This window comes from Schistosoma haematobium, chromosome ZW (genome assembly GCF_000699445.3).
Source record: "Schistosoma haematobium chromosome ZW, whole genome shotgun sequence".
Classification (NCBI taxonomy): Eukaryota; Metazoa; Platyhelminthes; class Trematoda; order Strigeidida; family Schistosomatidae; genus Schistosoma; species Schistosoma haematobium.
This window is the reverse complement of record NC_067195.1, coordinates 14,513,756-14,531,790: the sequence shown is the minus strand read 5'-3', so window position 1 is coordinate 14,531,790 and position 18,035 is coordinate 14,513,756. Positions and strand designations below refer to the sequence as shown.

General features: G+C 35.3%; 1 protein-coding gene across 2 annotated transcripts in view; it reads left to right on the top strand.

Annotated features, from left to right (window-relative positions):
* AIFM1_1 (Apoptosis-inducing factor 1, mitochondrial) overlaps positions 1-15,373 on the top strand; it is a 33,029-nt gene extending 17,656 nt beyond the window's left edge. The window contains exons 8-12 of one of the 2 annotated variants that reach the window (XM_051210490.1): positions 181-420; positions 1,098-1,599; positions 5,961-9,882; positions 11,140-11,210; positions 11,899-15,373. In XM_051210490.1, coding sequence (XP_051070484.1) covers positions 181-420; positions 1,098-1,599; positions 5,961-6,839 — 1,621 coding nt within the window. In that variant the 3' untranslated portion in view covers positions 6,840-9,882; positions 11,140-11,210; positions 11,899-15,373. Of the gene's footprint in view, positions 1-180 lie in introns of both variants that reach the window. The other variant, XM_051210489.1, reaches the window with a different exon arrangement.
* Positions 15,374-18,035: the final 2,662 nt, after the last annotated feature.

Below are 18,035 nucleotides of genomic sequence, written 5' to 3'. Positions count from 1 at the left end.
ATTCTTTGATGAAATTAAAAACTGTACTATGGTTTAAGGACTATTTGCGATTTTTTCTAGAGTTAAATTGTACCTGAGAATAATTATTTTGGTTATACATTTTGTTACTGTTATGTTTTAATCTCTAATAATCAACTAACGAATTCATTTTTTGTTGTTTATTTCTTAATATGTTTTCAGTTTAAGTTCTGTTCAATATGGTGGAGTAGCATTAATGCGAGGTGATCCTGTTGTTCGTCTGGATCCTGATATGCATACCATTTTTCTGGCATCTGGTAGACAAATAACCTATGATCGTTGTCTTTTAGCTACAGGTGGTTCACCTAGACGGTATAAACACTTGGAAACGTGTAGTCAAACTGGTGTAAATCTAATTGACACTGGACATGTTTCTTATTTTCGTAATATAGCAGATTACAGGTAGGTGTGCTCTGTAATATGTATGAGTTTGTTATGTTTCTAATTTTTGGGTAACTCAATGAACATATTAATCATATTATGTGTGGCTGCACATGCATAAGGAGAAATTGTGATTTGTTAATTAGGATGTCCGAACATGTACCTAAGTGGTTGCAAACACAAAATCAAAAGACTCAATAAGAGTAAATGATAAACATCCATCATCCTCTATCGCCAGACACGTAGTTGAAACAGGTCATAGGATTGAACTTAACATGGCTTTTGTGGTGTTGTAAAATGGTGTAAAAGGGCGTATATTAAGGTTTGTTGAAGCCTTAGCCATACGAAAGTTCAAACATCCTTTATGTATTCAAAAACGGTTTTTCCTCATCTTAAACCTATCCTGGTAATATTAGCTTATTATCCAGTGTGATGAGGCTTCAAATTGTTTTCCATATTATTCTATTTCTTATCTTCGTCTCCGCTTACCCCACATTTCTAGTCTAGTTGACATTTTATTTTTATATATAAATGTTCTTAACAAGTATATATGTGATCAGATTGTTTGAAATGTATTACGCTAATATAATCTTCATCTTATTATTCTGTCCAGATTAGTGTTGAATTTATTGTGTTATTTTGTACATATTTTTATTTCATCATATATATGACAGTTGATTCATGACAATATTTTCTAGACATCTTAGAGATCTTGCTGATAAACTTCGTCGAACTAGTGGTGGCAGGATTGCTGTTATTGGTGGTGGTTTTCTCGGGAGTGAATTATCTGTTAGTTTATTAAAACAACCGAAATCTACAGATAGCAAGAATGATGATTCCGATTCAAAAACTCAATCAAAACTATCTATAATGCATGCATTTCGTGAAACAGTTCCAATGGGCAGTGTTTTGCCACCATGTTTAGCTTCAGCTGTTGGACGTTTTGAATCAAGTAAAGGTATTGAATTGTGGAGTTCATCAGATGTTGTCAGCTTATCACTTATTCCCAATACAAATGTGAATACCAGTACTCGTGCTACTACTACTACTACTACAAGTGTAAAAGAATCGCAAAAGCTTTTACCATTGGAAAATGTGATATCCAGTACTAATACTAAACGTGTTCGCCTTCGTATTAGACGTACAATATCTGGCATTGAAAGAGTAGAAGAAGTAGACGTTGATCATGTAGTTTGTGCTGTAAGTTTCTTCGTTTTTATCATTCAATATAATTTATAATAAATGTCTATTGAAGAAGATAGAAGGAAGATTTTACTTAAGACGGTTTTTTATTTCTAGTGCTTGGTCAAACCTCTATATCATCCTGATAATTTGTTATTTTTCAATATGTTGTAAAATTACTTAAGTCTATTCTTGGCTATCTAGCATTTTCTATTGAAACATAGATTATCATATTGAATTCAAATGGGCTCACTAAATTCGAAGTTGTTGGGTCAGTCAGTAAGCTACAAAGTAGGACCAGGCACATATATGCATCGGTCCAAGTTGTCACACCTTATTAGCACAATAAGATAACCACCAAATTCATAGTAGTTACTTCAATGGTAGTAATATATAAAAGAAAAATTGAGTATGAGGACATGATACAGAGAGAAAGATTCACTTCATAGAAAGAACAGTATAAAGCAATTTTAAACTCGCGGTTTTAGGTAAGACAAATAGTGTATACACCTGCACTATTGTGATCGATTCTGAGCCATGTCACACAGAGTCTCCAACTATTGGTTACGATAGTCACGCGTACCCCAACCAAGTAGTCTGCATCTATCAACATGCTTCAGACCAGGAGTTGGTGACTACATGGACTGACGCCACATTTTGTTTTGGCCGCCCCTAACTTTCTTCCAACCATCCCCAACACTAGTCAGAATTGCGCGTCGTGGTAATCGGTGTTCAGGCATACGCAACACGTGGACCAACCATCTCAGTCGATGAAGATTCACAACCTCATAAACTGATTTGCCATCATTCCCTAATCCCCAGCGTCTAACCACTATTCCTTACCCAGTGATCCCAGCAGATGCCAGCAATATTTCTGAGGCATATGTGGTCAAATACTTGTAGCTTACGAGTATCTTCAACGCTTAATGACCATGTTTCGCAGCCTTAAAGTAAAACAGAACGAACTGTCGCGCAGTATACTCATCCTTTTATTGATAGACGGATATCTCGCCTTCGTCGTAGGTGACGTAAGTTGGCAAAAAACAAACGAGCCTTCTGAGTCCCTCCAGAGATTTCGCCAGACACCAACCAATTAGGGATGATCAGACTTCCAAGACAAGTGAAGTTGTCGACTCGTTCGACTACTTCACTCCTTATCCTTAATTCAGGTGTTGACGTAGACCAGTTCTGAAGCAACAACTTGCATTTAGATGAGTAGGAACGCATCCCAAACATCCTAGCATTCTTGCTCAGTACTACCAAAAGACTGCATTTCATCAACGTCTTCACCAAAGAGGAAAATGTCATCTGCATATTCTAAGTCGATAATTAGACCTCCTGGTAGGAGATCAGTTCCTGATAATCCAGTCGGCGAGAAAGTTATTTCCATCAGTATGTCTATGATGAAGTTGAACAAAAATGGAAATAGTGGACAGCCTTGCCAGACACCACTTGAGGTTGTAAAATCAGATGACAGTTAGCCATAATCTCTGACTCGACTGGTTGTTATCGAGTAAAGAGCCTTCACATGGTTTATGTACTTCTGAGCTACACCTTTCAATGACAGACACTGCCACAGAAACTCTCGGTCAATAGAGTCGAATGTTGCTTTTAAGTGAAGACCACCATTGTCGGACGCCGATAAGCATGCCTGCGTTCTGAAATCTGACGAATGGTGAATATGTGGTCGATACAGCCACGACCAGGTCTGAAGCCAGCCCGATTTTCTCGTGTTTGCATTTCATGAGTCTTTGTTAGGCACCCGATAATCATCGTGCTCAGAGCCTGATGTGATGGGTTTACGAGAACCTATTAGTGCAACAGACCTTGAAGAAATCCATCGGTTTTTTGTAACCCCATTGTTCAAACCACTAATAGATGTCACTGCTGTTTCCACAGCTGTTCGTATATCTTTCCAAGCAACATCTGGGTCAGCCTCGTTTTCAGAACCACATAGGAGGAATAATAGGAATTGAAGAGGGAAACTGATTATGAATGCTGTTAGAGGTATGAGGGCAGTTATCACTTCCCGGTTGCCCACACCGTGGAAGGGTTCTTCTTGAGGTGCCTGAAAACGAAATACGATCAGGGGTGGGTCTTAGTGACCCGAGAACGTTACCTCAGTACCCGAGTGACAACTGCTCGAGGCGGGTCAAACACGAGCTTCTTGTGAGTAATTTTTGTGTTAGCTCTGTACTTGTTGGGACCCTCATCACCGGAGACGGGAATTCGTGAGATAAGACGAAGTGTGCATTTCTAGGGTCGAGCCTTTCTAGCCCCGCTCTTTCTTTGTTAGAAGGCAGCATCGCTGTTATGCTGGTTATCTGAAGGAAACACCTTACTGCTATCACACCTCTGTACAGTCAGCAGTACGATTTCGCCTTGGGTTTGCTGCTTTTAGTCTTACGGCTCTTTAAACGACCTATCTGGTATGGTAGGACCTTGAGAAACGATTATTTCAGCCAGTATAGCTCGATTGGTTCATTACGGTAGGAAAGCACAACTACCACATCAAGGTAGCAGAAACAGTCGGGGAAGGTGTTGAGTACAGATTTATGTATAGCGCATCGTTCACAAAGTATTAAAAATGCAGTTGATTGATCACAAGGTATTGATTAATGTCATGTTCGTTTAATCCCTTGGTACTGATGGAATACTGTCAGTGAAGTTGCAATATGACTATTAACCTAAGTGACTTCATATTGCGTGTACTATGTTGAGATATTAATTGATTTTAGGTTGTCGATCAGAAACAGATGTAATCTCGTGTTAGCTAGTATTCATTAACTATGGTTACCTGCAATTATGAAGGAACTAATGTTTTTTGTAGGATCCGAATCTTCGTCACTCAATTTTTCAGTCTGAGACGTTACCGCTGAGCTACTAGACCTAACTGTTGATCTCCTAAGATGTATCAGGTATCTATCACCTTCTATGCGTTTTTAGCTGATTGCGAAGCGACCAAGTTAATCATAAACCTTTAGACAAAGATCGCTAATTGGTTGATAAAGTAATAGGTCTTTGTCGAATCATGCAACTGGGACATCTGTTACGTATCTTAATCACTGCCTATCTCCGCGGACGCTTTTAACTGGTGTAGGAAAATAGGTTGGAGTAAATATAGAGGTGACCAAACCAAGATGTGGCATCATTTCCTGAAGTCATCGACTTTTAGACTGACATTTTGATCAGTCTAAACTATCTGGTTGATGTTCATGCCATCAGTGGTTGAAGACACAAAGAGGAATGGCTCAAAATCGTTCACAGCTGTCCATGTGCATTCACTCTATATCTACCCCTAGATCTTGTCTTCTAGTTTTCTTCCTTAAATTATATTATGTGTTTATTCTTTCTTACTTTCACTACCACCACCATTACTTTGAGTCCTTCGTTACTCATTACGTTAATTTCATCTCGTACCAGCGTAGTATTATGCCAACTTGGTTTAATGTATATTTGTCATATTCCATACTGTGTGTGAATGACTTTCAGGAAATTATTTTGTACTATTAACGAATAGCTTTTCTTACTATTCTACTTTGCTAATATTACATTCTATGATCTATAAACTGTAATTTTTCTCTGAAGATTTCAAATTATTGAGATTTCATAAATTATACAGTAGACTTATGATCAGATTGTGATTAATAATCTAAGCACATCTTCCATTCTATTGTATTACAAATGAGCTATATTTAATGAACGCAAATGCATGTTGAATGCGAAAGCAATTCGCCCTAGTCGGTTATGAAATTACAAATAATTTACACAGGAAATTTCTTACAAAACTATAAAAGTGGCAACAGGAATATTTACAATATTTGTGTAATTTTAATGAAATTATTCTCAATCTTGAGAATTAAAAAAAGACCATCAATTGAATTTGACCAATATTTATTTCTGGAAATTCACTTGATTCTTTCTGACACTATGTTAGCGGGACATAGACTAGATTAAAGCATGCTCAATGCATGATTCTCTGGAATCTTATGTAAAAACTATAAATATACTGACGTTTTCCCTATTGTGCTTCTGACTTGCTTCTTACTTCCATCTAACCTTGTTATTTGGAATATAATCTCCTTCCTGTTCAACCGTGTCTTGATTTGGGGATTTGTCGAGTGAATCGGTGTCCGAGAATACTAAGCAATAGGAATAGCTGGGTAATAACCGTAAGAAAAGAGAGATTATAACACACTAATTCTCTAAAGTCGTATGTTCCCATTGGTTGTCTAATTATGGACTGATATATATTCTTATTGTATAACTATGGTATGTATATTCATACTCCTTTTATTATAAGCTTCCATGTGACTTATTGACTACTATTATACGATTTATTATTCTCAAGTTATTCCATTTCACATTTTTCTCGATAGATTGGTATAGAACCGAACACGGAGCTTTCTTCAGATGCATCCCTTGAAGTAGATCCTAATAATGGTGGATTTCTAGTGAATGCCGAATTGGAAGCAAGACAAGGTGTCTATGTGGCTGGCGATGCTGCATCTTATTGGGACCCAGTTGTTGGTTGCCGACGACGTGTTGAGCATCTAAATTTCGCTGAAGAAGGTGGATCATTAGCTGGAAAAAATATGGTTGCTTCATTATTATCTGGAAATAATAAATCTTCGTTTAGAACGTCGTCATCATCATACTACCAACACCAATCATCTCTATGGTCTACACTTGGTCCGGAAATATCGTGGGATGCAGTTGGATTGATTGATTCACGCCTACTTTTAACACGTGCTTTCTTTGCCTCTTCCACTACTACCGGTGATGATGACAATGATATTGAACATAAGTCATCTAAAGAGGAGAATTCGACGACTCGATCTTTTTCCCATATACCTGATTCTAGTATAGGTAGACTTACCAAAGGTGTTGTTTTCTATCTTACCCCAAAAGATAAAAGATTAGTTGGTATTCTGCTATGGAATATCCCTGATGAAATTTATACAGATGCAAATTATCCGGCACCTAGTCGACTTAATCTAGCCCGTAGTTTATTAGCTCAAAAACTTATCATTGATCTTGACGACTCTACAGAAAACAACTTGCAAAACTCAACAGGTAATAATTTACGTCAATTAGCCAGTCAATTTGACGTTTATGGAGAGATTGCCGAGGATTATGCACACTTACAAGAATATATAAAAAGGAAGAAATTCGATGAAGATAATAATAATAATATCGCTAATAATAATGATAATTCAACATTTAGTTCTGTAGATAATAAACCTCCCAATATGTAGTATTTTCAAAGAAGATATCAACTACAGTAACTAATCATGTGCTCATTAGCGTTGTGGCATTTAAAAATGAGCAACTAATGAGAAGAAAACTCATTGTTTTGTTTTTGTTACATATAATTTCTTACGGATTTTTTAAATTTCAAGTTTTTTCGCTTACTGTTTATCAAATAGAAACTGATTAGATTGACATTCTCTAATTTTCTTTTCTGTTTGATTGCTGTTGTTGTGTCTTGTAGAGTAGAACACTCTGCCGATATAATGTTTTGATCTGTCGAATATTTCAAAGAATGTGTCTGACTGATTAAAACAACTGAGTAGAAGAAATTACTCGCTTTTCACATTATATGTTACATCGTAGACTTACTGGATTATTTCACAGTCGATTTTAAGATAGGTCACATGACGATGGCATACGAAAACGTGCCTAATGAATACATACAGAATGTACTAATGGATTTATTAATACTATGTTTGATACTTATAGCTCAGGAAATGTGATTATTCTGTGGTCCGTTAAGTCTACCACCAAACGTCCGAATAGTGACCAGTGGAAAATTCGAATACTACTGTTAGCCAGTTGGAGGTTTTTAAGTGGATGTTAGTTTCTGGTTGCTCACAAAGTGCAATAGGATTTTATCATGATATACTTGAGAAGGAACCTGCAAGTGACCCTAGACTCCGAGGGACAGCTATTTATTCTCGACTATCCATGACTTATTCCTTAGTAGTTTTCGTTTATTAGTTCTTTACTTTTCCCAGTTCACCTTCGAGATCGGGAATTCGTATGGGATAGAAAAGCGTACTGCTCTTATTAACAATATTCTCTAAGTTCCATTTGTCGGCATCGTTTGGGAGGTTTTTCCGACGGGAAACATTCCAGTACAGTCGTTAGTACGACTTTGTTCTCGAAACTTTGGTTAACTGCATACTTCTAATATTGTAGTCATATTGATCCAGTGGTATTTTCCATTGTCTTCAATTATCTAATATTGAATAACTTCCAGTACCTTATCACTCAGCTTAGTAGTTTATTATATTCCTTAACAGATCAAATTCGGTCATTGCTAAGTCCCTGAAGCGTATTAAGACCTTGTTGTTTGGTTGATTTTATGCAGCGTGTTTCAAATTAGAGAACGCGAGTGATACAACTACTACAAACGCTGACGTTCACGATATTTTAGGGCTAAATAATTAGTGTATTTCAACTAAGTTTATCTAGGTGTGAATTAGTTATCATTATGTACTGTATCCAAAAACGTCTGATACTAGAGGATATTGTGATACCCTCACTAAACCCATACATTACAATAATGTATGAAGTTTTCGGTAGTCGTTCTGGGTCTAATGATTTTCGTTAATGTAATGTTCGAATTTCTAAGTTACAGTTCTTCCGTTTCACTTTCATAATGATGTGAATGTACTTAATTTTTGTCTTATTACGTATTATCGGTGTTGTGACTTTATGAGCCGCTTGTTATCACTTAATTTATTCGCCAATCAAAATACGACTTATTCGCTCATATACTGTACTAAACCAATGACGTTCGACCGGTCTGATCAGCCTAGCGTCCTATTAGTCTGTTGCTCACCTAGCCCGTCCAGCTGAGTCCAGAATGCCAATAACAGCCTCCACTATGCGAATAATTTATTTCAAACATACTGGGTTCATATACCAAACAAACAGACCGCAACGCAGCATAAAATAGGAAATAACATTCATACACAATAAAGCCAAAAAGTGGCTGTGAACGTGGGAGGCAGTAGTCAATAAACTGAACATGGCTTAAGGACAGTAAATCGTACAATAATAATATCTAGGTTGAAATAAAGCTTATAACAAGGGGAATATAGATATACATAATCTAGTTACTGAATATTTATACCATAAGAATATATAAATAATATTAGTCAATTAATAGGTCTCAGACGTTACTCGTAATGTAATCTTCACTAGGATATAACAATCGGTCTGTCTCATGTTTACTTATGACATCTTTCTTCATTTTAATCTCTGTTTTTCAAGACTACTTAACCAAGTGCTTATTTCTGTAGATGTGAATAGAGAAATAAAGAAGCCATTACAAACAGCGGGAGCTATTTTTGAGGATGTTATTTCACTTAATTTTTTTTACACTAATCTGAATCGGGAATAAATCGATTAGTGTTACAGTTGGCTCTTCTCACTCACGCAAGCTTGCCAACCAGTCAAGTGATAGTGTGGTGTATGCTACTTTTGTCGATATATGTAGTATATGATACCAGTCAGAAATGAAATGCCTGGCAGCAGAAGGTTAGGAAGATCGGATCGAAGAGCACGAGAACAAAGGGACTGTTATGGCAATGAAGTTTGGTTCAATTGATGGGGGATTTGAAAATGAATTATTAGACGTATGGTTTTCACATTTTGCCAAAGTACTCTGTAATTTTGTGTTAAAATACACTGGCTGTCCCTGTCTGTGTTCCCGTTCGTTACAATAGCATAGTTTACGTCTCTCTGCCTCAAGATTAAATTATTTAGCTTATCGTGTTAGGGCCGTAACATAGATCGAGAAAAGTTCATTTCTGTATATTATTTTGGCAAGCGTATGAAAGACGTAACATCTAAATTCGAAAACTCCACATCCATATGTACTTGAGTTTCAAAGCCTTAATGGTTTTTATAACAATATAAAGTTTATTGTTTTTTTGTCTTACTACGTATTAGAATTTCCCTATGAGGTTTCAGTACACTCACTTGTAAAGCACTTTTGATTTCAGTGTTAAACTTAATGAACTTATTCTAAGTATTTATCTGCAATATATGGTCTCATATCATGTTCCTTCGTAAAATACTGCTGTTTTATCTAGTCTCTATACAGGAAGATTTTTTCTTTTTTAAATATAGTTTTCACTTATTAAACAAGCGTTTTTTTCGTACCAACACATTTTTGTCAATTTTCAGTTTCACCATTCCAAGAGATAACTGTTGAAGATTGAAATACATCTGTAGACAATACGGGACTTTCAAACATTGTTTACTGAAGTAAATTTTTAAAAAACATAAGTAAATATTTTTATGGCTTAATATGGAATTTTTTGAAATTGACCGGTTATATTTTATTATCGCTTTATTGAATTGTATGAATTAGGATAATTTTTATAAATTTACAGTTTACAAATGTTAATATCTGCATATATGTGATCTATTTTAGCGTACATAAATACTTATTACTAAATGTATATTTACACGAACTTACTGGTATCGCATATAGTACGTAACATTTATTTTTAGTTAGCAGTACGCTTTTACACTGTCGTCTGATCAATATTTATATTGATAAAGAACAATTTCAAGGTTGAAACGTGATTCAAATCCACAACTTGCCTGATAATTTGCACCATGTTTCAATAATCAATTGTAATACACAGTTGTTTACTAGTTGTTGCCACTTGCTTTATAAATGGCATGTTTTTAAATTCTAATTAACCAACTAATTAGAGCGTGATGATTTTGCTAACAGCAGCATTACTAATTACCCTCTCTTCACTCGCTGTCCACACTAAGTATGCTGATGAGGATCGGTTACGACGACTTACTGCAGCTTAACCTTCCTAACCAAAACACAAGAAACAGAACTCGCCTGATTAACTGTATTTATTTTATAACTCAAAACTCGCTTGATAGTATACATCAATTAACAAGACTAAAACGTAGCATAAATAATAATAAATCACAATTTCAAACTGAATTGGTCATTTGCAGTACAAATTGAGTTACAGATCCATAATTAAGTGACTGTGATCTATGAATAATAAAATATATGTCAAGTCAAAGCTAACAAATAAAATCATTTAGAAATACCACATGCAAAATGTTCGATGAACCCATGATAAAGAACAATGATACAACAATAGACCTCGAAATTACAAACTTTTCACTTATAGGTCTTTATTTAACAATACACCTACTAATTAATGATATCGGTTTGTTTTCCGTATTTTTGTATATTGTTGTGTAGTGAAATTTCATTTTAAATTTCCAATGCACATTGTAATCTCTAGTCGACGATTATTTTAATTTGGAGTAAAACGCTGCAATGTTTGAAATGTGTGAAGCAATTAGTGGGATTAGATTAAAATAAAATCTACTTGTCTTTTACTCCGGATAGAATTCATTCTCCGAAATATCTTGCAGTATATTTTATCAAATACATGTTCGTGTAACTTACATTCGCCAAAGAAACTGGAATCTATATATATATGTTAGTAATATATCAAGTCTGGTATTTAGTCTTTTTTTTCTCGTGATTCTTTTTTATAGCACCTATGTCTGACCTACAAGCAGAAGTTTCGAAAAATTTAATTGACTCTCCGTCACCTCTTAGCCTAAAGGTTGGTAGACTTTTTTTCCTAGTGTGTCCTAATCAGTACTATACGTCAGAAATTTAAAGGACTAAGTTATACGTGTTATTTATATGCACATGTAATTCAAATAATTTGGGATTCTATGGATTTGCCTAACTTGATATGTATGGCTTCATCATGAGAAAAACAGTATTATCCAACTAAACACTTAAAAAATGAAGCACTGATGACTCATCAGAAAGTGTTTTTTCTTTACCTTTTCATATCGTCTGTCAGTTATTTCATTTTCCGTGAGCCGATTATTGATATTTTATTTTACGTAGGAATATTAGTACGGTTGCTTTTCGATGCTAGCGACATGTGAAACTGTGAACTCATGAGATAATATAATAATGGTAAAACGTGCTTTGATATGAAGGTATTTATTGATTGAAACAAAGTATGTTTATGTATGATCATAGTACTAATGGTTATATATATATATATATTCTCGAACCTCTATCATTCAGTTAAAAATGTAGGTACAACGTGTTTGTTCATAATGGCATATCCCCATATTAAATATGCATAACCTTTGTATTTATTTCTCCGTTTTTCGAACTGTAATACTACAAAACTAAAGAATTGTAATAATTTTATTGCTTGTTTGGAAATTATCTGAAATTATTCAGATGTGTAAATTATAATTTATATTTCTATCACTCCAAACTTTCAGATTAATCATTGGTTTGCAGTTTCAGCATGGAAATGGTGTACTAACGATGATGACTGTGGTATTTGTCGGAACGCTTTTGAAACATGTTGTGCAGATTGTAAACTCCCAGGTGACGACTGTCCTCTTGTTTGGGGTCAATGTAATCATTGTTTTCATATGCATTGCATTATAAAATGGTTAAATAGTCAGCAAATGGCTCAACATTGTCCTTTATGTAGACAAGATTGGCGGTTCCGAGAATAAGCATCTCAATTTCTGTGATTTTCTGATTGTTGTTAAATTTTTTTTAATATATGAATTGCAGAGCATTCTTTATCTGATTCTAGATTAAAATATAGTGTTTGTGACGAATTCAGTAGCGTTTATTAGCCAACTATTTTTGTGTATACTGTAATTGACGCTAAAACATCATCTTTAGGTACAATTATTTGTACAAAGCGTAGTTCAGTAAAATTCCAATTTCTAAGGTTATTCAAATTCAGTACTTAAAAAAGTCCTACCTCCGGATTCCAGTGAGTTTTGGTTTACATTCAAAATGATGGCCTGAGGATTTTACCTACGTCTATCAGGTAATACGTGATACTTTTTATTTTTTGTTATGTTCTCTTATGCAGCGTAATGTAGTACAAATAATATAAATATCATATTTTTCATCAAACGTCTATCTCTTATAAGTGAATTCTACTTCGACACTCATATATAAATTAAGCTGTTAGGTTATTATTTTTTTGTTATAAGTTTGAGTCTCAGAGAACATTTCACAAATTTGTGCCAATAATAATTTATTTGCTTTGTTAACGGAATATAAATTTAATCAACTCGACATGTCTTTTTATATCCTTTCAAAAAACTTATTCAAATAAGTCTTAGTCGCCTACTTAATTGAAATTCCTCCGAATAACTATTATTCACCCATTTTTGTCAGGACACTAATATTGATAATAAACGTTCGTCAGTAAAGTGGCAGCGGAGTTTTCTAAGCTTCATGGCATTCAGCTGATGATCCGAATATACATGTTAAGTAAATTTACTTAGATTAGTGCAAAAGGATTTCGTTTATTTTTTCCCGTCGTTTGAATCTCATATAACTAGTATTATTTTTGATACATTAGGTAATTCGTAGCATCTGAACATTGATATCTCACTACCGGGTTTAGTCAAAGGAGTACTGTATTTTCGTATTTTGAGATGGTCATAAAATATTTGTTTTGCGAAATTCGTTATTCGTGTTTGAAAGTTCTATAGCCGAGTTTGTTGACTATTTGAAGATGGTGGAATCTAGCCCTTCATCTAACTTTGTATATATGAGCTTGCACGTGACATGGAAATTGTATCCGAAGATTGAATTATGGGTAACTTTTTGGAACTACTTATGGACTGTTATCATATATATTCCTATTATTTTAAGCTCCCATGTGACCTATTAACTACCATTATACGATTTACTATTCTCAGGTTATTCGCGATCGACTAGTTTACAGTCTTTCACATTCACAGCCACTTTTAGTTTGATGTTGTACAATAATTATTTTTGATTTGATGGTGTGATGTGGTCTGGTCTACTTTTGTGTAAATCAAGTATGTCTGAAATATACGATTCATACAGGCTAAAGTGAGATTGTATTCTGGACTCAACAGGCAGGGCAAAGCAAGGTGAGAGGAACCAGTAAGGATCCTAAGTTGACTCTAAACTGCTCGTATTGGTTAACACGGCATTGGTTTGACACAGTGTCTATGTTATATAAGTCAATGTACTGATTGCCGTTCATATTACATGGCATCAAGCACAACAGTTGTCGACGACGTGGAAAATCTACAACTTCAACCTTCACAGAAAGTCAAGGTCAGCCAGTAGTCAGATGAGGGTGAGTCTAATTATTTGATCAATCAATATGCAGATTTGTCGCCCATATCCTTGCACGGTACTGCCTACTAATCAGTCATTCAGGTTTTTTATTACTGTCCTGAATAGTGCAGGAATGAAAAATAAATATATCGATTATTATGGAGCAAATGCAATTATTACTTCAGCATCAGCAGGGTCAATTTTTTAACTTCTCAGGAACAATTGCTTACATCACATATCAATATTTTCAATCCAGCTGCAATGCGCTTTAGAATATAAAGAAATAAAATCATCACTTAATTCAGCCCCAGAATTTGTTTTTATGGCAGAAAATGGTCACACTTTTGACTCATATTTTGCCAGAATCGATGATCATTTTCGAATAGAATACGACCATATAGAGTGAGCAAAGAAAGTACGATTGTTGACACGACAACGTGGTCCACAAGAACGCTGAACACAAACATTTTATCCTGCCATAACCCCTAAGGGAATCTAGTTCTGATGAAACCGGTGGTATTTTAAATAGATATTTTGTGAACAAGCTTTGCTATTCGATATTCGTTAGTGGATAATATGATATTAAGTCTCCATGTTGCAGCCTATTTGGGTGTAATTATTATTGTTGTAGGTTCTACCAAAGAGTAACTAATGACTCGTCTAAATAAATTATTTAAAAGAATATCAAAGTCCGGTTTCTAGCTGTGAAAATATAAAAGTGAACTACTTGAATCTCTTCAGTATGTTGAATTTATATTTGATAAACATGATTGTTGACCGATCCGGATATTATATATGCCATTAAATTATTGACTCTATAGACTTTCCTAATGACATTACGATTATTTTTTGGCTTGATTGGATATTAAAGTGTATATATTCTGGCCAGGCAGACACTATGTTACGGGAGAACTGAAGACATTCGGCTGATTAGAACTTCTATATTGATTATTACTAATTTCACTGTATTTTCTATGTATTTGTTATTCTCAACTTCTGAACTTGTTTGTTTATATCATTATTTTCGGATATTTTGGTTTGGTATTTGGGAGTTTTTGCTCCGGAAACCTACTAATTTTAAGGTTTTTTTTTCATAATTGTTATAATTATTGTTAGAACGACATTTGGGTCGACTACTTGTAAATTGCGAATAAACTTTGGTACATAAGTGTGGGCTTGGTTCTATTGTTCGTTTGGATTCGTAAGTTGCAAATGGGTCGATATACCGTTCTTTAATGAGGAAAGCGAACGAAAACTTGGGCGTAACAACTACGCTATCCGTTAAGTCAGCTTTTAACAGCTAGTCGTAAAAGTGGTCAAACGAATGTTAAAACTCCTTTGATAAAATCAAGAAAAGCTTATCCTCTGATTTATTATTTAATTCCTAGCCCGGAACGAGAACTAATTTTTGCTACTGATGCTTATCATGGTATTGGTGTTGTTATCAACCTTTGTTTTGCTTATTGTAAGGAAAAACCGATCAATGAACCATGCATATCAACGATGATAAAAGTAAGGAATAAAACAATGGAAAATATTAGTCAGCCATTTACTTTAATCATGAGGACTGATTAGGTCAGTATAGTCTCATTGTGGAATAAGGATGAAGAACGTAGGTTTGGATTAAGTAAATGTCCAGAGTAGATGTAGACACTGCACAAACATCTTAGGATAAGAAGGATGTTCAGGTGTGCTCATGTTTTCTTCTGGGACGTCTGACTTGAGGGGACTGTGATTGTAAGAAATGTTATTAAAATTTGAGTGAAGAGCATATATGTTAAAAATAGTGTACCCCATAATTCTGTCACCTTCACAAGCTTTAAACCGCAGGAGATTATCTCTGTCTGGTATGCGGCGGACGTAAAAATCCTCCCCCATATTATGCAATTGATATAAGAGTAATATACACAAAAATAAGTGTGTAAGCAAGCCGTGTTGTGGTGGATTTTCTAGACTTTTTAACACAGCAACGCGGATTCACTCCAAAGCCACATCTTAACGTTTCCCCAAGACAACTCATATAAAGTTATTAAACATGTAGTTTTGACAAAAGTACATTCCCAACCTTTGACTAGTCCATCATTATCTACCTTATAACGATATCTTCGATGTTAGTGCACTAATAAGTCTTAAGTAATAAGGGGAGGAGGTCTATCGACTTTTATTAATCCATGCATTTTCTAACACTGTAGAGGTCCGATCTCGTTTTGAATATATCAACAGAATTTGCTGGTGATGCGTGTTCTGGTAGAGAATTACAATAATTCACTACTCGGTACGAGATACGAGACTCCAGACGTAGATGATTTAATCTCGGTTTTTGAACTTTCTTGAAGGTCCTCTCAAACGATCAGTCCTAGGCGGTAGGAAAAGATAAGACACTAAGACCAAAGTTAACGATACGATAGGCCAATATTAGATCAACTCGTAATCTGCGGCAAGACAACGTAAACAAGTTGAGATTTCCAAGTCTGTTTTCGTAAGATAGACCAGAGAGACCTTTTATCATTTTAGTACCTTGTCGTTGAACTCGTTCTGTTATATTCGCCTCATACTTGAAACAAGGACTAGCTGCTTTGACACCATATCCCAAATGCAGTCTCACGAAAGTTAGGTGTACCACTTTAAGCATTTTTTTTCGTCCAAGTACTAAAATGACCAACTCATAGGTCATAATACCTCAAAGCACTTCACAGCAGCTTTGCATTTGCTCGTATTTTTGAGGTTGCTGATATTGTGACTCCGTAATCTTTATAGTCCATTATTTCGGGTAACACAACTCTACGTATTATGTAGTGATATGAATCATCAGAGCTATGGAATTAGATGACCATATTGACTTCTGGTGACCATCCATGAACCAGTGAATTGAGGTCGTTCTGTTTTACTATTCTATCTGACATACTATGTATTGGTCCTTAAATCTTTCTGTCATCGGCGAGTAGTGCGGATGACATTGCTACAGTTCGTAGTTCATTAACACAAAGTAAAAAGAAAGGAGGATCAAGAATTGTATTTTGGGAGCTCAATTTTTACAGGTTCTAACAATGAGAGCGTTCTATTTACTTTTATCCACTGTCTTCTATCACTGAAAAAGTCACTTATCCGGTCTATGACTTGATAATAGATTGCAAAACTTTCGAGTTTTAATTTGAGACCCTAATTAGAGACTTTGTCAAAGGCTTTACCTAGATCTACGAAAATTACTTCTACGGGAATATTTCGATCTTTTGCTGCATCCCAATCTTCTCTTGCAATGAGCAGATTTGTCAAGCGTGACATACCTCTCTAAAAACTATGTTGTTCCCTGGATAAGTGATTATGTCCTTCCACACAGTTTATAAGAGGCATTTGAATAATATTTCCATTAGTTTGATAAGTTCACTGGTTAGACCAACGGATCGCTAGTTACTAAACAAGAATCTACTCCTCGCCTTAAACACTGGACTAAATATTTCGTCTTCCCAGTACCTTGGCAGTCTGAACTGCCACAGAGACATACAAGACAATATGGCTATAGGTTCAGCGAACACGTTCGACAGAGTCTTCATAGTCCTAGAATGAATATTGTCAGGACAACTGGACTTATCAGGTTTGAAGTAGTTGAATTAGCCTTAAAACATTACCTTTCTCAATAGCTACAGGATCCATCGACAAGCCACTGTAATCACAATCAATCGTTGGTCGTTCCTTATTGCTTAAAGAAAACATTTTACTGAAATATTCCGACAAACCTTCAGCTTTTTGGACATCATCCTCGCCAATATTGACGAGTTTTCTTGTGGCATATGTGATAGGATTCCATCACTTCTCCCAGTCCGCCCCTTTATATACGAGGGTAATCGTCTCGGACTATTTTTGCAGTCCCAAACCAATTGATTTTCATATGACTCTGGTCTTACTTATCAATGCTTTACAAGCATTCTCAGCCTTACAATAACTGGGCCGTTACTGTTCTAAGCCAGTAGAGATGAACATATTCAAATGCTTTTTCCTACATCTAAGGAGTTTCTTGACTTGTTTAGTTGTCCATGATGGGCAGTTATTCGATTTACGTGGTACCAGGCATGGTATAAACAAGAACGTAACTGAATTGAGATTGCCTTAAAGTGTGGACCATGCCTCTTTAATTGATGACCTTGTACCTTCTGACCAATGTATCCTAACAGCGCACTCCGATATATACATCTATCACTTCCAAGGCCTGACTATTCGAGTAGCCCCTAAGCGGAAATTTTCCTCACTATTTTGTCAATAGGTTAATAGTTCAGCTAGTACTGTCGTCCTTTTT